The sequence below is a fragment of the Malania oleifera genome, chromosome 9, assembly GCF_029873635.1.
Source record: "Malania oleifera isolate guangnan ecotype guangnan chromosome 9, ASM2987363v1, whole genome shotgun sequence".
In the NCBI taxonomy this organism is placed as follows: Eukaryota; Viridiplantae; Streptophyta; class Magnoliopsida; order Santalales; family Ximeniaceae; genus Malania; species Malania oleifera.
In genome coordinates this window covers 11,222,761-11,248,501 of record NC_080425.1, presented here as the reverse complement: position 1 = coordinate 11,248,501, position 25,741 = coordinate 11,222,761, and the positions used below count along the sequence as shown (strand labels likewise).

Sequence of the window (25,741 nt, the reverse complement as noted above, 5' to 3'; positions counted from 1 at the left end):
AAGTATATACATCCCAAAAAGAATGACCTAGGGATATTTCCCACAAAATCCAACCGTCCTCACCAAAACTTATCCTTCAAAAAGGGCATATCAATAGTACAATATCAGCGGAGCTTTATCCACTCTCCTATTAGGGGCTCCTGAAATGTTTATAAAATTTTGGGGTGAAACACCTCTCAGTAAGGGAAATAAACTAACACTAGTGTGTGGCAACATGAGCATTTCTGTATATATATATATATATATATATATATATATATATATATATATATATATATAATCATGAACATAACCAATAAAATTGTAGATATATTTCTGGGAAAACATGTATAATCATAACATGACAGAACATAATGATTTTCATAGCATAATTCATCTCATATAAATAATAATACAAAAACATTCTTGGTAGGTTAGCTGACTGTTGTCATGTATTACCCCCACATGACTGGATCGTGTGGCCTGAAGGCGGGACTTGACAATGGTTGGCTAACTACTACCAAGTCAAAAGTACAGTCTGTAAGTCCGATGGGTTTTCCAGACCTGGTCCATACACTAGGGACGCTCACACACTTCTTAAAAACCACATCGACCATCCAATCTCATACCACTCCGTATAGCGGCGTTAACACAAATATCATGATAAATCATGAACACATAGCATCAGTACCGTGCAAGTGCTAGCCTACCAAGCCAACCAGGTTCAGATAACATATAGCATATACTGAAACTAAGATATATGGATATTTCATACCATTAATTATCAAATCAATCATATCATTTTGCATATATACGTATATCATGAAAATCATCGGCCCGTACACCAGTATTTCACATTTTACCATAGCTCGGCCCATACGCCAGCAAATCATATCCATAGCTCAGCCCGTACGCTAGCAAATCATATCCATAGTTCAGCCCGTATGTCAGCAAATCATATACATAGAATGACCCGTATGCCGGCAAAACATATCCATAGCTCAACCCATACGCCGGCAAATCATATACATAGCACGACCCGTACGCCGGCAAAACATATCCATAGCACGACTCGTACGTTGGAAAACATATAAAAATCTTGGCCCGTACGCCGGTTTTCCATTATAAAAATCCATATCTTTATCATATTCACAGAAAACAGTATTTCATAATAATTTCCACTCATTCCACACAAAACAGGTTTTTCATATATTTAACCTACCATCATTTTCAGCAGTATTTTCCAAATATAAATCATATATAAATATATTTATTTTCCTAAAATCAGATGCTGTAATAACATACATACATTTTCATAAAATAACTAGTTTAGTTTATCCCCTTACCTGAGTCCTGAAAAGCCCCTAAAACAAACAGCCCCGCACCCATAGGGTTCCCCGTTCAACACTCTGAAAACAATATTCCCCAGAACTAAAGTTCAATACTTCTACATGTACTACGCTTTCTACAACTGTCAAAAAGCCAAATACTGAGTAGAAAACCTTACCCTTGATTTGGGATGGTTTCCAACTCAGCCCCACCGACGATCCGCTCCAGAAGACTTGTAAAGAACTTTCCCAAGAGCGTTGTGGTGTCCTCAGATCGTCAATTCAGAGACTAATGGGGCCGAAATCGAAGAGAGAGAGGGGAGAGACTGTAAAGAGAGAAAAAATAGGGTTTTGGTGAATTACCTACGCTAGAAAATGAGTTTAGAACTATTTATACTGCGAGATTCATCGACGAGCCACGTCACCTCATCGACGAGTCCTGTAGAAAGTTCATCAACAAACCTAAACCCTCGTCGACGAATTTCAAACTTCCAAAAATCCTTTTTTGGTATCTTCTCGTCGATGAGAGGAACTTCGTTGACGAGATCCTAAAGAACCCTCGGCGACGAAACCCCTGTGTTCGTCAACGAGGCCTGAAAAATTTCTTGGGATTATCCTATCCAAAATGCAACGTCATTGACGAACGCTTCTGTTCCTGTTTCCATTTCATTTTCTTTTTATTATTTAAATACCATTATTCTTCGGGTCGTTACATAGGGTGCCTAGGAACCCCACGGGGTCGGACCCTCATTCATCGTACTGTATCTTTGGTGATTTGTATGATACAAAGACGAGTTAGATTACTATTTCACCCATGGGTCCTATTTTCGGGTTCGGGGCGTGACACAAAGAGTATATATGACAGCAATAACAATTCAAATATTTACGTGGTTCAACAATGCCTACATCCATGGGAGCCTTCAGCAAAGGTTTTCACTGTGAGAATGTCAAAGAACAAAATACAATACAATACAATACAATGATCTTCCACACTCAGGATATACCCAGAATGGTATATTTATAAAAACTTTAGAGGTTTCCCTCCAAACACCCAACCATATTAATGTTCACATTCAAAATTTGAAGTCAACCTCACTGTCCCAAGCCAAATAGTCAACTGATTGGGCCAATTAGTCGACTATTTTAGATAGAATGTAATTGTCTAAAGTTTGGAACAAACAGTTGATTGTTTCAACCAATTGGTCGACTGTTTGTTGCTGCTCCTCAACACATGTGTTTTTCAACTATGTTTTCTTCCTTGTTTATGCAATCCATCAAGTATATGTGCCACGAAAGCACAACATTCTTTGTTGGAATTGGTGTGATCCCAAAAGGGGGGTGAATTGGACATTTAAATTTTTTTCGCTAATTTAAACAATTACGCCGATTCACCACATCTCATATCCCTTTCGAAATAAAACATGTATGTAAAGTAAGTGAACAATCTATGTATACATACACGTGTGCTGCATATCTTATTTAAATTAATTTCGTATGCATGCAAGATGGTTATAACAAAACATGAACAGACATACACATACCGAAATTAAAGAACGAAAAGTAAATGAGATAAGAAGAGAGCGACACGCGATATTTGTTATTGAGGTTCGGCCAAACCAGCTTATGTCCCTACCTTGGGCATACCTCCCAAGGATTAGACTAAACTTGCTGACTAAAATGGGCGGAGCAAAAGCAGTTTACATCCTCTCCTTACGGGACGAGGAAAACCCAAGCTCAATTACAAGGTTGAGCCCAACTTGTCTCACTTATGGGGCTGAGACTTCCTGGTTCAATTTTCAGGTTGAACCCAACCAGTACATTAAAATTATTTTTGTACATAAAAATGTTTCTAAAAATACAAGCAAAGATATGCACGTTTAAGCTCATACAATGCACTCTCTAATATGATATGGAATGTGTGCTTAGTAGAGTAAGGGTGCATTTCTCAAAATATTTTTGCAATCTTTGAACGTAATATGTATGATGAATACTTCAAAGATTTAAACCTAAACCAAATATTTCTCCAAAAAATATTTTCAATAAGACATTGGAGAACCTAGGGTTATAGTTTCAAAAACTTTGCACAAAACAAATTATATGCATTTGAAGATCTATGTGCAAATCAAAGCTAGTAAAAGCTCAAATAAAATACTCTCTTGTAAAAATGATTTACAATAATAAATGAAAGAGAGTTTTGGAGAGTAAAAGATTTGACTCAAGAAATAGATTTTGCATTAAAAATGGTATGGGAGAACTTTGATTAACAAAATAATTTAAGAGGATTTGAGAGTTAATCAAAGTTGCTAATCAAAGCAAATGAGAGGGTATTTATAGTTTTTTTAAAAAAATATGACCGTTGGGGACCTATTGGGAATTTTAGAAAAGTTTAATTAAAGTTTAATCCCAATTACCCTTAATTACCCACGGTAAAAATGGGCCAACTTGAGAGCTTCGGTCACTCGAGCCATAGGTTCGGTCGCCCGATCACTCATAGAAAGAAAAAGATTTTTATGCATTTGGGTGCCCGGTGAAAGATTCGGTTGGCTGAGTCTAAGGAAATTTCCAAACTGCTCGTGGTTTGGTTGCCTGACTTAAAGTTCGATCTGCCAAACTTGCCATTTTGGTCGCTTGGGGTGAAAATGAACATGAAGTTCGGGTGCCCGTGGAAATTCGAAAAGTTTGCATTCAAGGTTCGGTCAACCGTGAACGTTCAATTCATTTCAGTTCAGTCGTCCGACCCAAGTCAAAAATTTTGACCAGTTAACTATTCGATCGACCGAGGAATTTTCAACACGCACGGTTCTATCACCTGAAGCCCTTTCACACTTAAGATTTAGGTCTTGTTTTATAGTATGGTTACGTGCAAGAACCTAGGGTCTATCTAAGGTCATTTGAACTTTTTAATTAGTCCCAAAAATTCGGCATCGGTACCAAAGATGAACCCTAAGGTCAGTTTGCAATCCTGTGGCTCCCTATGGTCAATCTATGGTCATTTCTGAGCAAATAACTATATCATGCAAATGCATGCATTATTATAGATCAAATAAGAAAAATAAATGCAATTACAATAAGAAATAAATGTTTTCTTCGTCTTTTTGCTCTTCTGACTTCATGAAATGCACTTGATCGTATAAGTTTTAAGTCTTACAAGCTTCTATCTCCGTTTCCTTATGTGTGTGTTAAATTAATGGATCTATTCACATGCTAAATACACACATAAGAAACATGTGCTTTGTCAGCATCAAAATAGGGATCAGATTCAAAAAGTCAACATGCTCATTGCTTTTCTTCTTTTCATAGAAGTGAATATTCATTTTTGACTGTTGGTAAAGGGTGCATTAACATGATTTGCCCTCGCACAGCAGAGTATGTCTCATTCAATCTCACAAAGAATTGTCCCAATCGAATCTTTTCCTCTTTTTCTTTTGGATCTTTTTGTCCTCCACAAGTACACATAATTGAAGGACTGCAAGTGGTTAGCTCATCCCACAACATTTTCATCTTTGTATAGTAAGAAAAAATTGATTCTTGATTTTGTTTCAATTCAATAATAGATCCTTGAGTTTGATAATGATGGAAAAAATCACCTTGAGAGAATCATTCTTGAAAATATGTCCAGATCTTTGGAGGTGTTTCAGCGTAGAGCACGCTGTTTGGAAGGTCCTGACTTAGAGAGTTAAATATCCAGGAAAGCACCATATCGTTGCAGCGCTGCCATAAAAAGTATTTTGGATCATTTTCATCTGGGGTGACAATTGTTCCTTTGATGAACCCTAGCTTGTTTTTAGCACTGAGACTCAACAGCATAGATCTCTTCCACATAGCATAATTGGTTCCATATAAGACTTTTGGAACAAGAATCATGCCAGGATGATTAGAATGATGGAGAAAAAAAGAATTTGCGAAATCAAGTGCAGATGTAGACATAGTGTGATCAGAGTAGGCGGAAATTATTTACTGAGGCAACAAGATCGTTGCTCTGATACCATGATAAAAATAAGCTTTAAAAAAAAAAAAAAAACTGTGGCTTCCCATTAATCTTTTTGCAATCAAAATGGACTGCTATATATAAGTTTACAAGAGTAAATCAAGATTCTAACAACCCACCTAAATATATACAAAAACTAATTTCCTCAATTGAATGGATTACAAATTACCTAAATATATACAGGAAACTAATTCCCTTAATTGAATGGATTACAAATCACCTAAATATCTCTCAATTTCTAAAATTAAGCTATTGTGATCTTAATATTTTTTGGCCTAATAGTGCTACTCTAGCTCGCCAAATGGACCCTTTTACATCTTTCTTGAGAAGGCCAAATAAAATCCCCAGTGATGCTGATCAATGAAATCACAAATTGATTTCAGGGAGCCAGTGTAATTTATGTCTCATGTGTCACGACAATAAATGGACATAGGGACGTAAATGGACCCTACGATCTTGGTCCCCTCCTGCCTAAGGAAACCAATTCCTATCCCCACTCTGTCCATGTGATCGAGAATATTTTTCTTATCCCATAGAAAAAAAAATATATATATAAGTTTTGTGCTCCTAGTTATGGGACCAATGGAGTGGGGAAATGCTTATCCCTACTGGGACAACTATTTTCTCACCTTATCCTCTCATAGGAAAGGAATCCGAGATGATGATAATAATAACAGCAATAATAATAATAATAAATAATAATAATAACATTGTAACTTATAGTCACTTGAAATTTATAAATAAGTAAGATATTTCTTGTGTCCGTATTTTGAGGGTGTAGGTATTTGAAAATGAGAGTTAAAATCTCATTTTATTGACAATGTAATGGAGGTTTTCAAGTGGCAATATAAATGCAATATGCAGCCTATATTGTTATATTTTTTCTCATTTTTTTCCCCCTCTATTTGCTATGTGCACGAGCATAACCCTAAAAGGCACACCAAATAATAACACAAATGACACTAAAAACATAGTGTCGGCAAATTTGGCATTGCAAATGATAAACAATAGTACAAAATAAGGAATTAAGGATTGCAGCACAAGATAATTTTTGAAGCTCCCTCTATTGATCTACTAACATAGGGAAGCCGTACCTCTCTCTACCAACTTACGAATCCATAAGGGTAGAGAAAAGAAAATTGAAAAAAGTATGTTTTCTAAACATTGAGAAACTACTTATCATTTGAATGTAAGAACAGAATTTTCCCAAAACTCACAGAAAACTATTGAAGAATTCTGATGAATCACTGCAAGTCTTCACACCAAGGCCTCTCCCTTTGGATTGTTCTTGATCAAAGTATAAAACTCGTTCTCGTGTGTTACTGAAAATTCAAAATAATTCAAACAGGACTAACAACATTCTTCCCTCTTCCATTCCTTGCAAGCGACAATCGCCCACTTGAAAATGATCTCTTCATGGCAACAGGACTCATTACACAATCCAACACCCTGCATCTATGCATACTCTTGCTTAATCCTTCCACTGAACTTTTTGATGATCCAACATCTCCTGGGGAACGGCATTCCTCCATTTGAGCCTCCTCATCTTCACTAATCTGCAGAATATCAGCAACTGAAACATGGGTTTGATGCAAATAATCCATTGAGACTGATCTTCTTACGCGCCGATCCCTCTCCCTCATCTCGATTATGGTATCTCCCTGTTCCAGACTCCCCAAATCGCTGAAAATTCTCAATGGGGTTTTTGGAAAAACCTCACAGCGCACGACTTCCACTTCTCCCACACCCCTTTCAGCACCTTCTGCAGTGGTTACATTCTCATTCGCATCCTGTCTCTCCGGTAATGACTCGTCGCTCGGACGGGTTTCGACCACCAGAGAGGATGAAGGATTGCTAGAAACTATGCTGGCTCGACACAGGGGACAGTTTGAGTGGGACTTGAGCCATGTGTCAATGCAGAAGACATGGAAAGCATGGCTGCACTTGGGTAAAAGCCTCAAGCTTTCATCTTCCAGGAACTCACTGAGACAGACAGAGCAATCTGTTCCTTCAACCAGGCCATCACCCTTCTTGTACTTACAGACTGTAATGGACTTGATAAGAGCCTCGTCCAGTCCGGCATTGGCGACATGCCAGGGCTCCTGGTGAGATGGGTTGTGATCTTCCATTGACTCATTTTGTTCATGATTTTCTCTTGGAGCTGAGCTTGTAGTGTTTCTGTTTCCACAATATTTAGAGATTATTGTGTAGTAACTCATGAGAAGAGCAGCACTTACCAAGATGCCAATGATCGCAATAACAACAGGGGAGATGCTTCCGCTCGAATTGTCGTCGGGAAAAGCGAATGGAGGAGGGGGAGGAGGAGGGATGGTGATGTAGCACCATTGTGGACAGTAAAAGCTGCAGAAGCCTTGAGAACAGTCTTTGGGGTTCATGTATGGCACCCAGATTTTTGGGTTGCCTAAAGACCCCATAATCAATCAATCAATCAAGACCAACAGCAAAAAATAAATTTCTTAGAACTTCTGAACTTGAACTTGTAACATAGTTTTTCTTTCTTTTATTCTATTGAGAACAATTTAGAGCAGCTTGCTGCGAATATGAAGTCATGATCTTGCAATAAGAAAGTTGTAAAACAAACTATTCAATTCACACAAGAAGATTCAAAGGAAAAACCAGCGCAAAAAAAAAACCCTGAGGACGTATTTGTATTGGATTTTTTTGGGAAGGATTTACCTTAACAATAATTAGAAGCTTGTAAGCACCGAAAAATTAATGGGTTTTTGGAGGGCGAGAGAGTTTAGGGAAGGCCAGTTAAGCAAGCAAGCACAGAGCTGGGAGAGTTCCTGTGCAGTTGATATTTTGAAGATACAAGTTTGTGGCGGAAAAGAGAAAACCAAATGGGGCTTACATGGAAAGCATAGGGAAGACGGGAAGATGGGGTCAAGACGAGACTCTTCTTTTCTTTTCTTTTCTTTTCTTGTTCTCTTCTTTTTCTTTAGCCTTTTTTTTTTTCTTGGAGACAATGGTATGTTGACCAAATGGTGATGTTGGTTGGGAATTCATGTAAGTACTAATAAATGCATTTATTATTGTTCAAGCCAGTAGCGGTTGAAGAGAGTAGAATGCACAGCCCACAGGGCTTTAAGTTTAAGCTGATGAGACCCCAGTTTGAATCACCAAGAGAAATTGCAGGAAGAAGAGCAGTCAAGGTAGGTGCACCCTCCCAAGAAGGGTATTTCTATTGTCTTTTTGTTTTGCTGTGGATGTTAAAGCACACAATATACATAAAATATTGCAAGAGAATCAGCTTAGCTTTTGTTAAAAAAAAATAAAATTGAATGGAACAGATAGCATAACATATAAAGGAAACACTTTGACAGAACAGTTCATGGAAATGTTATGCACCATTGCGTCTCCCCAGGTTGGTGTCTCGTGTGGGGTTCAAATAAATGAACTGTAAATTCCTCTTGGGATGGGCATATGCATTCTCACACGCTGCATCAGCTACAAGGCTAGCAGCACTTTAAAGGGTATTGGACCAGCATATTTTCAACACACTAAAGGTACAGTAGCATTATCCAAATGATCACATTGAGTTTGGTGACAAGAAGCTATGGATTATCATAAAAAAATGAACAAAAAGGGGAATTAAATGGGGTCAATTTTTTTTCCGAAATCGATCCCTTTCACTGCTATTAAGTTACTATTCAAGTCCCAAGAAATTCTTTTTTTACTCTCAGCGAAAATGGAGTCATGTACCTGTCGCAATGTCTCGAAGAAGGAACTAAAATAACGAGAAATAATAATATTATAAGTTGGATAAAGTCGTTATTAACTTATTATTTTCTTAAGTACAGTTAGATCACCTAATTACTACTTATTGATTGGTCTTTAAACTAATCCTAAGTTAAGGAATGAATAGTCTCAGTTTACATTTACCAGAGTTATGATCGAAAATTCAGATATGCAAAGGGAAGATACTATGACCCCCTACACATATGTTTTATGAATGGTACCTAATTAATTTTGAATTATCTCTAAATTGAATCTAATAATCTTTAATTAACTTTTAAAAAATAATTAATTAATTAAAATTTTATATATATATATATATATATATAAACTAAGGTGCTATTTAAGAATATCTAATAAGACCTCCAAAAGAGAAGATCTTGTTATATAAACCCATATCAGAACTAATATAGGTGAGACCTGAAATACCTTTTTACCCTTTGTTTAATTATTGGGAAGCACACACAGAAATATATATATATATATATATATATATATAGAGAGAGAGAGAGAGAGATAGAGAGAGAGAGAGAGAGAGATATATATATATATATATATATAGAGAGAGAGAGAGAGAGAGAGAGAGAGAGAGAGAGATAATGATACAATAAAATCATCAAATTTGAGTAAAAAGAGTTTTTAAAATATTTCTAGATTTTTTAAAAAATTTTATAGAATTTTTATGAAAATTTTCCAACATTTTTTTTTCTAAAATTTTCTAAGATATTTAAAAACTTTTCTTCAATTTTTTTTTGGTTTTTTTATTTTTCATTTCTTTTATTTGAGTTAAACTAACTCAAGTAATTTTTATTTATTCTTCCTTATTTTTAAATATTTTTTTTATTTTTTTACTATTTTTCCAATATCTAAAAAAAATTAATTAAAAATCAATTTTGAAATAAAATAAATAAACCAGTAGTTCAAAAATCAGACCCGTTCAACTAGTCTAAACTAGGTTTGTTCCGGTTGGGATGAGTCAGCCACATGTCAGATAGACATAGCGACACGTGGTACTACTTTATTTTATTTTATTGATTTTACAGTAGCAGGGTGACATCATCATGACGTCACCCACCACGTGGTAGAATGTAGCTTGCCCTAAAATTTTAACACAGATCACTGACGCGATAGCGATTTGGCCGTCTAGAGAAAACACAGATTGGATTGTTAGGATTGCACCACGTCGCCTTCTGAATACATGGCCCTGGTATTGTCACGTGTCAATGTACGAGACGATGACACGTGTCCCACTAACATGTATTTTTTTCTTTCTCTACAGCTCTTTCACTCTCCTATTTTCTCTCTTTCTCTCTCTGTCTCTCTCTTTCTTCATATCTCTACTTCTCTCTTCTGTTTTCTTCTTTCTTTAATCTCTTCTTTCCTCTCTTTCTTTATCTCTCCTTTATTTCTGTTTTCTTCTCTCTCAAACTTCAAACATTTTTCTGATTTTTCTTTATAGGTCTCAATTTAAAATAGGAGCTCATATTTTTAAGCTCTCTACCCCCAGATCCAAAAAACAAACTTTGAAAGATAAGTTTTCTTATTCTCTTTCGAATTTCCTAATTGTTTTTTTTTTTTTTTTTTTTTTTTTTCATTTTCCTAGGAGCCAAACAGAGTTGGTCAACTTGCGACTAACCTGGGTTAGATTGGAGTTCGAGTTAGACCAGATTTGGGGTTAATGGGCTTGGATTTGGATCAATTTGGGCTAAGCCCAAATTAGACCATGAGCTATTAGGTTCTTGTATTTGGACCAAGGTCAAATTGAACGAGGTCTTTTGGGTCGGATCAAGGAGTATCTGGGTATGCATACTAGGATCAGTTGACTCGGACCAGGGTCAAATTGACCCAAATTTTCATGTCCGATTAATTGGGTATTAGAAATTTGGGTCAAATGGTTGAATTCTATTTATTGTATTTTCCCAAATTGATTTGGTTTAAAAACTAATTCCTTTTTTCAAAAATTGTTCAAATTTATGCTCAAATTCAATTTTCAAGCATGCTTGAAATTGAATTAAATAATGAAAACAAAGGTATAGTCCCAAGAGGGGGGTGAATTGGGTTTATAAAATTTTTTTAAGTCTTTTTACAAATTCACAACCTTTTGTATACTTAACAAACATACAAGAATGTTTTGATTTTAAATGCTCAATTAAAACAACAACAATCCACACTCAATCTCAACACAAACCAAATACCTTTAACAATAACAATCAATCAACCACACGATACTTAACAAATTGTAAGAGCTGTAGCACTTCCTTGATTTAGCGTTTGCAAAAATTTAGCTTAGAGTTTAAATAAAGCCCTATATGAATGAATATTGGTGCACTTCTTTTAACCAAGATTTCCGCAAATGATTGATCAACGTACTCCCTTTAAGGTTTCCGCAAAAGATTAATCAACGTACTCTCTTAAATTAAAAGTTTTCTCAGTCTCAAGTTTTCAGCTGCCTCTACTTGGAAACACAATCACACAATTTATATATGCTGAAAAATTAAAGAGAAAGGGTAGAGAGTGAGACCGAGTTTTTTAACAGGTTTGACTTATACCTAGCCTACGTCCTCGCCTTAGGCAATGCCACCTAAGGATTCTATTACAACGTTCCTTTACTAGTGGAACATACCGTTTACAATCCCTTCTTTAGGGTGGAGCCCCCTCTCTAAGCAATACCCCATGCTCGGTACAACGATCCAATAACCTGAACCATCAAAAAAACAAGGAAACAAGAAAGATTTCTTTTGTACAAGAGATGCTCATTAGATAAAGCTGGTTAGTACAATTATAGCTCAACTAATATGCTTCAAAAAAATATCAAATAGAAACTGAATTGAAGCTCGAGAATATATCACCTGAAATTCTTCTCTTGATATGAATCAGTAATTCAAAGATTTGAGCTCAGAGAAGAGTGATCAAAGACTCAGTATATCTCAACAATTCTCAATATGAATGTGTAAGTAAGAGAGCTTTGAGAGAGAAAATCAATGTGGCTTGAAAACAGATTTTTCAATTCTTGGTGTTGATTTGATTTGAGAAATCATGCATTTATAGGCTCAAAAAGTGTTTAATTTGTGTTGCTCAGGTTACTTGGAGTGTCTCCCAAGTTTATATGAAATTTGGGGCACAAGAAACATAAATTTGAATTTTAAAAACTTAAAAAATTATAGACGTTAACAAGGATCAGACGCCTGAGGCTTCAGGGTCAATCGTCTGAGCCTTCTAAATATAGTGTAATTTTTCAACTTCAAACAGGGTCAAGCGCCTGAGGTTTCAGGGTTCAGTCGCCTGGACCTACACTACCTATTCAGAATTTGTTCAAAAAAATCTTTAGGCGCTTGAGGTCAAAAGTTCAATCTCCTAAACAGTTATAAAATCTGTTTTTTCAGTTTAGTTTCAAAAACTCTTAACTATCTTGCTTTGCTACTCTAAAAAGCTATTTCCACAGTTTTCAAAATAAGGTCTCTAAGTTCATATCAACCCTTAATGAGCTTCAAAGTATTTCAAAATGATATTTATAATGAAGTACTTACATAAGTCATCCTAAAGACTTAAACACTCTAAGCTTGAAGTCTTCATATATGTCTTTGCTTTGAATCCTCCTGGACTTGAGCTTGATTCTTCTATAAGCTTCCACATTTTTTTAACATCTTGGTCCTCTTAAGCTTTCTTTTGATCACTTTGTTGATGGAGTATGACTTTATGGTACTTGTGATCTTGAACTTTAGTAAACAACGGGATACAATACTGGAGTATAGGAATGGATTGTGAGAAGACTAAGAGATGGGTAGATTGAGATATGAGTTGGTGATTTTTAGAGGAGGAGATTGGGAATTTAAGGTTCTATCTTGCGGCCTGGAGGTAAGAGTTCCATGGTTGTTTCTGTCATTTTCCTAGGATGACAACTTCAATAAAGTCGTGGTAAACTATCGTCAATTCTTGTGAGTGGTAGGACTAAATCTTAAATTGGGATTGAGAATATTAAATGGTTATAGAAGATTAATATATGGGTCCTAGTTTGCTGAGTGTATCAGTTGTATTATGATGATAAAGTTCTAAGATTGTTTTATATCATTTTCAGGATGGATCTAGGGAGTAGTAGTGCACATGCTAGAGGTGAAGATGTAGGGCCTTATAGTATGGGTGGCGGATACCCTAATGCAGTGTTACATAGCATCACCCAGCAGGTGATGCTAGATATGGCTAAGGGTTTAGGGGAGTGGAGCTGTATAATTAAGAAGTTCACACGCATGAGACCTCTGTCGTTCTCCGGAGGGGCTGACCCACTAGTAGCTGAGAATTGGGTCCAGGGTATAGAGGATATGTTGGCAGTGTTGACCCTATGGGTCATACCCTGTTTTAATTATGACAAATACTCAGGTATTTAATTTCTATCAAATTTGTGTGCTGGTTTATAATAGCAAGATCACTTTATGGCATGATAAGACTTAAAGACTAAAGACCCAAAAGATTTATCTTGTGTTGTAATTCATATTATGTTTATCTTGGGTCTGTAATAGTAATATAGGAAATGGTCTATAATAATTGAGGTGCATCATGCATGTAGGAACTTATAAGCTCAAGACCAGAGTTGAAAGACCTTAGGTATTACCCTTCGATTGACGACGCCAGATTTTGTAATAACCCCCCCCCCCTTTCCCCCCTCCTAAAAAAAAAGGGATATAGAATATTAGTGGAGTGATTCCCAAAATAATAATAATAATAATAATAATAATAATAATAATAATAATTAATTAATTAATCGGATTTAAAAAAATAATAATAATAATTAATATTTATTTTTTATTTTTATTAATAAAAATATATTATTATTAATATTAATTAAATATATTATTCTTATTATTATTACCCTCCTGAAGCTTGAAACTTCAGGAGGCTTCTATTCTTCTTCTTCTTCTTCTTCTTCTTCTTCTTTTCTTTTCTTTTCTTATTCCTGCTCAGCTCTCTCTCTCTCTCTCTCTCTCTCTCTCTCTCTCTCTCTCTCTCTCTCTCTCTCTCTCTCTCTCTCTCTCCTCTCATTCTCTTTCCCTCTCTCCTCGATTTCGTGACGGATTTTCGCCCGATCAAAAATACGAAAATACTGCTGGACTCCATTCTCAGCTGCCGTCATTTCTAACGAAGCGGATCGGTGGTAGGAGCGGCGTAGGCGTATCCCCTTGGATAAGCCAATTTTCTATTTTTCTTTCATTTCTTGTAAATTATAAGTCCAATTGACAAATGGATACCACTACGAGAATCTAGGTATGATTCTTTACAAGTCTAGTGGGACGAAATTCTTGTGGGGGTGTTGGGATTTTATTAAGGGGCTTATTTTTAATTAATTAGCATTAATTTAGAAATGCTAAAATATTGAAAATCTGGGGATGAAGTACGATTTCTAGAATTTAGGGACCGGATGAGCGCCGCGGGTGTAATTTTGGGACTCGTAGGCAAAATTCAAAAAATTAAGTGGGACTGTTAAATGTTAGTTTAAATATTAATTTGAGGTATATGGAGCCTAAGGAAGGTTAGATGGGTATTATTTTGGAGAAATAGATTAATTAATCTAGGAAAAATGTAAATTTCAGGGGTCAAATTTCGGGTGCCAATTGCGTAGGATCGGGGTGTTAACAAGACTCTCAGTAAGCCAGGTAAGGGGAATAAATTATAACAGTGTTTTCAGAATTATTATTTGAATTAATATGTGAAAATGAGTATATGATATTTTGTTTAAAAATTATTATGATATAAATATCAGATAAATTGTGTGGCATTTGAGTAATTGTAAATTGTGATATTTTTGAGTGTAAAATATAATAATGAATAATTTCTGAGAAAATATTGGAATGAGAATTATTGATGTGATTAGTAAAAATTAATGAAATATGGTATTTATATGTGAGTAGAAATGTTTTGCCTGGAAAATGAGATTTTGTGAATTACTGATATTGGAAAATAATGAAATGTGGTATTTATTTGTGAGTGGAAATTATTTGTATGAGAAATGAGTTTGTACAAATTGTTGATATGAGTATTTTGGGAAAATGTGAAAAAATACGTGAAATATGATATATGATATTACGAGATGATGAAATGTGCATAGAAAATGATGAGAATATTTATATTGAACTGAATTGTGATATACTGAAATATGATTGATGAAATGTCAATACCGCATAATGAATATGTGGTGTTAGTGCAACCACATGGACTCTTGGAGCGTGTGGCGTGACAGTCGACTGTGCCATTTTGTAGGGTTGTTGGAACCCCTGAGTCTGGATCAAGGTTATAGGTCGGTCAGTCGTACTACAAACGCGATATGTGATATGATATTTGATCTAACCAAGTCGGCCAACCACGGTTAAATCCAGCCTTCGGGCCGCACAATCTTAACCATGGGGGGAAGCATGGCGTGGATAGAAAGATCCTCAGGGTGGCCATGAGTTACAGACGTGATGTTGGTATTTGATACCAAGGATACTCATGAGCCAAAAAGTAAAATGAAAATGGAAAGTGAAAGAATGATAAAATTGGCTAAAATGAGAAATGAAAGAAAGAATGGAAATTGAGAAATAAAGAATGATAAAATTGAGAAATGGAACCGCATGAGTTGATAATATACATATTTGAGGTGAAGTGAAACTCTCCGCCTGAGGGCTTGTTGAGTAAGGTGAGTGCCCTGATAGGTATCAGATGTGGTCATATGTGATTGCATAACGTGTTAGGGCAGAGGGAATCTAATCTTCCCTATTCTTAGGAATTTCGCGGTAAATATGTGTTGGAAATTATTGAATTTGAGAAATGATTTTAAAGCTTATAAAAGCTTGTGTTGTATATCTATATGATTATGAGATTGTGAATATTAGTGTATTTTCTCATATGAAATGTTGTTTTGAAAAGTAAAGCAAGTTATAACTGAACTCAGATGGCCACACACTGTAAATAATTTATTCCTTCTTACTGAGATGTGTCTCACCCAATTTATCTAAATTTTTTTCAGGGAACAGAGACCGACCGATTGATAGAGCTCCGTGATAGTAAGGAGCTGGAACACTGATATGCAGGGTGAGTTTGGACTAGGGTTGCATTGTTTTTAGGTATGATATAGTATTGTGTATATGTGTATATTGATACTCTAGGTATTGTATTCTAACTTATATGTATATATTGTCTTCCGCTATTAGGTTGTATAATAAAATAACTTTTTACCCGATACCCAATGCGGGTTGGGTCGTATGAATGATAGTAGGATTGTTGACGTGGCCGATTTGTGGGTGTTGTGGATGATGTGTAATTATTTATTATTATTGGAAAAAAAATTGTACGAAAATCGAGCCGTCACATTTTCGACACTCAAAAGACCTTAGAAAGACCCTATGTAACAACCCAAAGAATAATGGTATTTAAATAATAAAGAAGGAAAGAAATGGAAACAGAAACAGAAGAAGGAAGTCAACTTAATACCCCAATAAATTTATCAGGGCCTCGTCGACGAATACAGGGGATTCGTCGACAAGGGTATAGCAGAACCTCGTTGACAAGGGCAAGCTTCGTCGACGAGAAGATACCGAAGGGGGTTGTAGGTAATCTAAATTTTGTCGACAAGGAGGTAGGGTCCATCAACAAAATTTATGAAGGACTCATCGACGAGATGATGTGGCTCGTCGACGAATCCCGCAGTATAAATAGTGCAAAAACTCGGTAAAGCACAGACAGTCAACGCCGTTCTTTCTCCTCTCTCTCTCTCTCTCTCTCTCTCTCCTACTGTCTCTCTTCCATCTCTCTTCGATTTTGGCCATGTCAATCATCGGATCGACAATATGAGGCCACCATGACTCTCCTAGCGGAGTTCTCTTCAAGTTTACTAGGGCGGATCGTCGGTGGGATCAAGTCGAATTTCTCCCCAGAATCAGGGTAAGGCCTTTTAGCCAGTTTTTGGCATTTTGACAGTTGTAGGAAATGATGTAGGGCAAGAAATAATGATATTTTGTTCTAAAAAATGTGATTTTAAAGGTATGGAATAGGAAGCCCTGCGAGTGAAGGACCAGTATACGATAGGGGCTTTTCGACAGTTTGGTAAGGGAAACATGCCAGTTAGGAAAACCTAATATAATTTCAGTATGAAGCTTATGTTTTTACCAGATTATTATTCAGAGCAGAAGTTTGTGCAATTCATTATTAATGTTAAAATATTTTAAATTATTGTGTGGCATGAGAGTATGAATACAGTATAGAAACATGTTTATATAGTATTTTCAGGAATATATTTTATAGAATATACAAACAGTGAAATGCGTTTACAGTATCTTTTAGAATACCATGATTTTACAGTTTTACAGCACCATAATAGGTAGATTTACAGTTATCTCAGAAAAATACAGTTGATATAGTTACAAATTATTACAGCATCATGGTTTATACATTTATTACAAAATCATGGTAAAACAGTTAGTTGTATATAGAGGAGCTATTAATCTACCCTTTTTGAGGGTGAGTGTTTTTGGGTTCAATTTTGTTAGCCCTGGTATTAGAAAGAGTAGTTCTCGAGAGTACAGTGAAATATGTAATATTTGTGGAATATTTAGACACTCTGGTATTGTGTATATATAAGGTTGTGTTTCATGTTATTTGCTTTCCACTGTGTAGGAAATTGTTTTAAGTTAAAATAGTAGAGAAATTATTTTTATAAGGAGGTCGTTACACCCTAGGTCCCAGCACTAGCACATAAGATGTCCTCAAAATCACTTAACATATCAGGGGAAGCCAATCGAACCGTGGAAAAGTCAACATGTTGACCTGTGTTTGGCAAAGCGAACCAAAATGTACACATCTTCCACGGTTGACTGAACCACTATCAAGTTACTTTTAACCAACCCAGGTGCTCGAACCTTAACATTCAAATCATGCTCGGGCGACCGAACTTGTGAGTTTGGTCAACCGAATGTTGGACTGAGCACCTGAACTATGGTGTTTTTGGGGAATCGCCTCGGTCAGCAAACCAGACCCATTTTCGGGCACTCGAACCTCGAATAACACATTTTTGCACTATGTCTGTTTGGGCCGTCGAACCTTGGGTCAGGCACCCGAAAACTCTCGGGTTGTTATTTTTTTTACCGATTTTAAAGTGGTTAAATGGGGTTATTTTCTTTAAATAGGTTTAAAACTTTTTTAATAATACCCCTTGTGTCCCCAACGGCTATAATTTCCCCCATGTCTATATATATGAGCTCATTTGCTCAATTAGTGGATTATTAGCACATTGATTAAGCAAAAAATCCTTTGATTTTTTCCAAGCCTATTTCTCAAGCACAAAGCCTATACACTCTCATACTACTTCCCTTTTGCTAATCCAAACCGTGTGAGAGTACCTTGAGGAATTATACTCCATTTCCATAGGCTTGAAACTCTCATTATATTCTTTGTTGTGTGATTTTTGGATTGAGAGTTGAGCTAAAGTTTTCTACCGGTTTAACTTAATAAATCTGGTGTGTGGGAAACTTTAAGGCTTGTGGGTCTTTGCATTCATATTGCAAGACACCTAAAGCTTTTATTTTTTGGTGCAAAAATATTTTTACAAGCTTTTTCAAACATCTCTTGTGCTTAGTATTTTGAGAAAATAATTTTGAGATTGTTTGATTACTCCTGCTAACATCTTTGAAGCCCTAAGTTGATATTGAGATATATTGTTTATACAAAGTTTCAAAGAAAAGCTTGTTGATACACTCTTATGCATGATTGAGCATAAAAATTATATTGAGTGTTGATTGCACATATATACACGCTTGAGCTTATAATTCCTACATGTTTGGTGTGCATTGATTTGTGATTGTACTTAGTGGTACAAACCTGCTTAGTGTAAGAAGCATTTCCATGCACGTAAATTTTTATTCATTTGTTGTATTCTAGACGTGGGCCTGAAAAGGGAGACTAGCCCTGTTGAATAGTCCCGGATTGGCTTAGACCATGTTAGGAAAGCTAGGTGCACCATCCTAGTAAGGTGTGGTTAGGTTGAGGTCAGCCCCGTTGATTGACTTGGTTGTAACCGGTGCCGCTCCACCCGTTAAGTGAGCATTAGTGGAATCCTCGGGCTTGTGAGCTTGAGGCGGGGATGTAGGTAGTATTGGCCAAACCCCGATAACATTTCTTGTGTCGTATTTAATTTCCACACTTAAATTTACGCACTTGGATGTTGTCATTTTAATTATGGTGAATGGTTCAAAAATACTGAGATTGCTTCAATTGCTTTACATTCTTGCTTAGTTTGATTTCTACTAAATTGGTTCATGCTTAGAAGGACCCTAGGTTGAGAAATACTAGTTGTGATTTGAATTTGACCTAAGAATGTTTTAAATTTCCAATTCCCTCCCTCCCCGCTCTTAGGAATGCACCAAAGTAAACAGGAAGTTCTTTCGTGTATAAATGAGCAGAAGGTACTATTTGCAACGTTTAAATTGACCTGGGACGCTAAACGCTGGTGGAGATCAACGAGACTGTTAAAGGAACAGAGACCTAAGCCTATAGCGGTGACATGGAGCTGCTTCAGGGAATTATTTTTCAAGTGGTACTTTCCCGCTACTGTTAGAAGTGCAAAGGCAACAAAATTTTTGCACTTGACGCAGGGCATATGACGGTACAGCAATATACGACTAGATTTATCAAACTGTCCCGATTTGCCCCATACTTGATGCTTGATGAAGAAAAGAATGCCAGGAAATTCGAGAAAAGCCTGAGTTAGAGTTTGTTCGAGCAAGTTATGGGCTTCTGGGCCTAGATTTTTTCAGAGATAGTGGATAGATCTGCAGTGATATAGAGTGACCAACAGAGAGGTGTTGAGACATAGAATCAGAGAAATAGGCCCACGCCTCCAGATTTTTAGGTAGGATCCAATCGGGGGCCATGGAGGAGGCAGGATAACATAAGAGGTTGGAGACAGGGGATAGGAGATCAAGCTGTACAAGATAGACTGATGTCCCCTTTTTTCAAATATGCTCTAGAGGTGGTATATTACCGATGCCATCAGACTTGCCATATGGTGAGGGATTGCCGAGCACCGCCAGTAAATGCGCCTGCTCCTAGACCATACCGAGGAGGTCACCAGGCACCTCGTGGTGAATAGAAGAGGAATACCACTCCAACACAAGTCTATGCGCTAAGACCAGGATATGTTGAGGCAACAGGAGATGTCGTCACAGGTATTGTTTCAATACTATCATATAAAGCTACTGTCTTGTGTGATTCAGGGGCGACTCATTCTTTTATCGCTCGAGAATTTGTTAAATTTTGTGGAATAAAAATACAGTCACTAGATATAAGTTTGTCCGTTTCTACACTGACTGGGGTAGTAGTGTTGTGTAGGAAGGTACTCAGGAATTGTCCATTCTATATTCAATGGAGGTCTTTAGAAGTTAATTTGGTGGTTTTATAGATGCATAGGTTTGAGGTGATTTTGAGGATGGACTGGCTAGCTACCTATACCAGTATTGACTGCCATCAGAGAGAGGTAGTGTTCGGACCTCCACGAGGACAGGAGTACAGATTTGTGGGGTCATGTGTGCACACCCCACCACAGTTGCAATCCGCCATTCAAGCGAGGAGATTGTTGCTGAAAGATTGTCAGGGATATTTGGCTTATGTGAAGGAAGTATCAGAAGGGGAGTTGAGGTTACAGGATATCCCGATAGTGAGGGATTTTCTTGATGTTTTCCCTAAGGATTTACCATGACTACCTCCTAATCGTAAGGTAGAGTTTACTATTGATTTAGATTCGGGGACAACGCCGATTTCTAAAGCGCCATACAAAATGGCACCGGCAAAGCTAAAAGAGTTAAAGGAACAATTGCAGGAATTGTTAGACAAAGGATTTATTCAGCCCAGTGTGTTGCCCTGGGGAGTGCCGATATTGTCTATGAAGAAGAAAGATAGGTGAAATGAATAAAGTGACCATCAAGAATAAGTACCCGCTTCCCCGCATCGATGATTTATTTTACCAGCCACAGGGGACACAGAATTTCTCAAAGATAGATCTATGGTCTAGGTACCATTAGGTAAAGGTCAGAGCAAAGGATGTTCTAAAGACAGCATTTAAGACTCAGTATGGCCACTATGAATTCTTGGTAATGCCATTTTGACTAACAAATGCTCCTACAGTATTTATGGATTTGATGAACAAGGTCTTCCACTAGTATTTAAACTAGTTCATGGTAATGTTCTTTGATGACATACTGGTGTATTCAAAGAGCCTAGAGGAGCATGAAGAACATTTGAGGATAGTGCTTCAAGTGTTAAGAGAAAGAAAGTTGTATGCAAAATTCAAGAAGTGCAAGTTTTGCCTGAGGCAAGTTACCTTGGAGATGTGGTATCCAAGGGTGGTGTTTCAGTGGATCCAAGTAAGATCGAGGTGGTGGTGGACTGGGTACAACCGAAGAATGTGTAGAAAATCAAAAGTTTCTTGGGTTTGGCTGGGTACTACCATAGATTTGTTAAGGTTTTCTTTTAGTTGTTAGGTCATTTGACGAGATTAACTAGGAAAGGTGTGAAATTCGAGTGGACCGATGAATGTGAATGGAGCTTTCAGGAGTTAAAGTAGCGGCTCGTCACTACATCAGTATTGACGATTCCTTTAGGAGAAGAGGGTTTCGTAATTTACAGTGATGCGTCACATAAAGGGCTCGATTGTGTTCTAATACAGCAAGGGAGAGTAGCTGTGTATGTCTTTCGACAGTTGAATAATATAAGAAGAATTACCATACCCATGATCTGGAGTTAGCAGCGGTGGTTTATGTGCCGAAAATTTGGAGATATTATCTATATGGGGGTAGGTGTGAGATTTTTACCAATCACAAGAGCCTGAAGTATTTCTTTACACAAAAAGAATTAAACATGAGGCAGAGGAGATGGCTGGAGTTGATAAAAGATTACGACTGCACCATCAGTTACCACCCGAGAAAGGCTAATGTGGTAGCAGATGCTTTGAGCTGGAAATTAGTGGGAGCATCAATATCTGCAGTGGTGATGCAGCATCCGATCCATATGGATTTAGAAAGGCTTGGTGTGGAACTCGTAGAGGACGATCATCAAGCATTTATTGCCAATCTGGTATTGTAGCTGACCATACAAGAGAGAATTAAAGCGGCTTAGAGAGGTGATGTAGAGTTAGTAGAGCTTATAGGAAAATTACAAGATGGTTTGAAGGTAGATTTCAGTATCTTAGATGATGGAGCCTTGAGGTTCCGTAGCAGGCTGTATGTACCTGCTGACCCTGAGATTAAGAAAGTCATTTTGGAGGAAGCACACCGATCCTTATATACTGTACACTCTGGTAGTACTAAAATGTATAGGAACCTTCGGGAATATTTTTGGTGGAGCAGTATGAAAAAAGAGATCGCTAAGTTTGTAGCGCAGTGTTTGACTTGTCAACAAGTAAAAGTTGAGCATCAGAGACCGGCGGGATCATTACAGCCACTCTACATCCCTGAGTTGAAATGGGAACATATAGCGATGGATTTTGTCACAGGATTACCGTCGACACTACGTGGATAGGATGCCATTTAGGTAGTCATAGATTAACTGACAAAGACTTCTCATTTCATTCCTATCAGAGTTAACTACTCCATGAGTAAACCGGCAGAGTTGTGTATACAGGAGATAGTTAGACTGCATGGTGTGCCAGTTTCCATAGTATTGGACCGAGACTCACGATTTACGTCTAAGTTTTGGAGGAGTTTACAGAAGGCCATGGGTTCTCAGTTGATGTTCGGCACAGCATTTCATCCTTATACAAATGGGCATACAGATATTGGAGGATATGTTATGAGCTTGTGTGCTGGATTTCAAAGGCAGTTGGATACAGTTCATGCCATTGGTCGAGTTTTCTTATAATAACAGCTACCAGACCAGCATTGGGATGGCACCATATGAGGCATTATATGGTAGGAGGTGTTGATCTCTGTCATACTGGGATAAGATTGGGCAAAGGCATATTTTGAGGCCAGAGCTGATACAGCAGACTCATGATAAAGTCAAACTCATCCAAGATAGGATCACAACAGCACAAAGTCAGCAAGAAGAGTTATACAGATACTCGTCGGCGAGATTTGGAGTTTGACGCAGGAGGTCTTGTATTTTTGAAAGTGGCACCAATGAAAGGAGTTATGAGATTTGGGAGGAAGGGTAAACTAAGCCCTAGGTATATTAGATCATTCGAAATTCTTGACAGAGTGGGTCCAGTTGCCTACAGGTTGGCGTTACCATCGGTTTTGCCTAGAATCCATGACTTATTTTACATTTCCATGTTAAGAAAATACATCTTAGACCCCTCCCATGTGATTATTTATGAGGCCCTAGATCTTGATGATGTTTTATCTTATGAAGAGATGTCAGTACAGATTTTAAACTAGAAAGAACAAGAGTTGTGTACAAAAAGGATTCCACTGGTAAAAGTGTTATGGTGCAATCATGCAGTTAAGGAAGCCTTGTGGGAAATAGAGGAACAGATGCGCCAAAAATATCCACATCTCTTTAGTGGAGTTTATAGCTGAGCCATTCAGAGTGAAAGTAAATATTAAGGTATATCTGCTAGTTTGCATAATGTAATGTAGTGAAAGTTAAGGTGTAGTCCCTAGAGGGGCGTGAATTGGGTTTATAAAATTTCTTTTATTCTTTAGAAACTTCTTTAATCAATCCTTTCTTAACTCACAAACAAAGTTGTTTTATAATCAAAAGTTCAATGGAAAATCAATTAAGTTATGAATCTTTATAAATGAGTGTAAGTAAACTAACTTGAATGCTTTGTGAACTTTCATATATTTTTACAGCAATTCAATTCAACCAAGATGATTAAAATAAGATACATAAGATAGATTGATTCCAGCAATGCTTTCAAGATTCAACACTTTAATAACTCAAAGAATAGATTGAGAATGTATGCTTACTGATAAAAATCCCTGTATTAATGGATTTGATTTCTCAATATGATGTACAATATAAAATCCAACACTCTTTTCAAAAACTAGACTTTAAATAAACATTCAGTTAATGAGTCTTGGGTGTTAACCAATCAAAGTACCCCTTCACAGTTTCTGCAATTTGTATTGATCAACCAACGTACTTCCTTTCGATTTCCATAAATCCTAAAATCAAATTAATCTTTAGTTTTTTTAATATCCAATCCACGCAGTGTGTAGACATCCTATTTTTGCCCTAACCAAATAGAACAAGGGGTTCCCTTTTATTATTTTATTATTATTAGTATTTTTATTATCGTTATTTTATTATTACTTTCTTATAATTATTTTTATTATTTATTATTTATTATTATTATTAATTATTTTTATTTATTTATTTTTACCTTATTATTATTATTATTATTATTATTATTATTATTAGCATTAGTATCTTATTTTGGTTATTATTATTTTTTTTATCTTTATTTTTATTAGTAATGTTATCATTATTATTATTATTATTATTAGTTATTACTTTTAATATTAGTATTATTACTTTATTTTTATTATTAATATTATTAGTATTATTATTATTATTTTACTGATAGTATCTTTATTATAATTATTTATTATTATTTATTATTAGTATTATTATTATTATTATTATTATTATTATTATTATTACCTTATTGATCCTTATATTATTATTATAATAATAATTATTATTATTATTACTATTTTCATTATTACCATAATAGTAAAAGCAGAAAAAATAAATAAATAAATAAATAAAATCAAAAAGGAAATTTTTTTTTAGGGTTTACAGAACTCTTTTTTTTATATAAGGGGGAAAGCACAAACCAAAGAGGAAAAACCTTACCTTGCAATCTCGTGCTGCAGCAATGGAGTCGTCGGCGTTTGCACAGTCAACTAGATGAAACCAATCGAGCAGCTATTTCTTATCCGATCAATGCAAAACTTTACAAGGTCTTTTCTAACCCTTTCATCTTAATTTCCACCTTTCAAATTCTTCTTTTGAGTTTTCCCCCTTTGTGTTAATTTCTTGCACAACCGTATCACCGCCGCAGCAGTGGAGTCATCGGTGCCTACACATCTAACTGGACGAAGCCAATCGAGCAGCGATTTCTTGTCCGATCAATGCGAAATTTTACGAGGTTGTTTCTAACCCTTTTTTCTTAATTGTCACCTTTCAGATTCTTCTTTTGAGTTTTCCCCCTTCATGTTAATTTCTTGCACGGCCGTATCACCGCCGCAACAGTGGAGTCATCGGCGTCTGCACATTCAACTGGACGAAGCCAATTGAGCAGCGATTTCTTATCCGATCAATGCGAAATTTTACCAGGTTGTTTCTGACCCTTTCGTCTTCATTTTCACCATTCAGATTATTATTTTGAGTTTTACAACTTCATTTTAATTTATTGCACAGCCGTCTCACCGCCGCAGCAGTGGAATCATCGGCGTCTACGCATTCAACTAGATGAAGCCAATTGAGCGGCGATTTCTTATCTGATCGATCTGAAACCTTACTCGGTTTTTTTTTACTCTCCCTTGTTAGTATTTACTGGTTGGATTAATTTCTTTGAATTTCGTAATTTTATCTTCATCTCTTGGACAGCTTGCCCACACACAGCAAGCATACACTTGCACGTATTCATTGGTATTTTATTTCTTGTATATACTTACTGTGTTGTATTAAATTATTGTGGTAGGTTTTGTTTGTTTTGTTTTAGTAT

At 36.4% G+C, this 25,741-nt stretch overlaps 1 protein-coding gene across 2 annotated transcripts; it reads right to left on the bottom strand.

Annotated features, from left to right (window-relative positions):
• Window positions 1-6,243: 6,243 nt before the first annotated feature.
• LOC131164114 (RING-H2 finger protein ATL52-like) lies at window positions 6,244-8,746 on the bottom strand. Of its 2 annotated transcripts, XM_058121080.1 has the most exons (2): window positions 7,993-8,464; window positions 6,244-7,717 (listed from the first exon to the last, which is right to left on the bottom strand). In XM_058121080.1, exon 2 carries the CDS (start codon window positions 7,689-7,691, stop codon window positions 6,636-6,638), a length of 1,056 nt encoding a protein of 351 aa, XP_057977063.1. In that variant the 5' UTR covers window positions 7,692-7,717; window positions 7,993-8,464; the 3' UTR covers window positions 6,244-6,635. The 2 variants fall into 2 exon arrangements, with proteins under 2 accessions (XP_057977063.1, XP_057977062.1); XM_058121079.1 differs by having other exon boundaries at window positions 6,244-8,746.
• Between the last annotated feature and the right edge of the window lie 16,995 nt (window positions 8,747-25,741).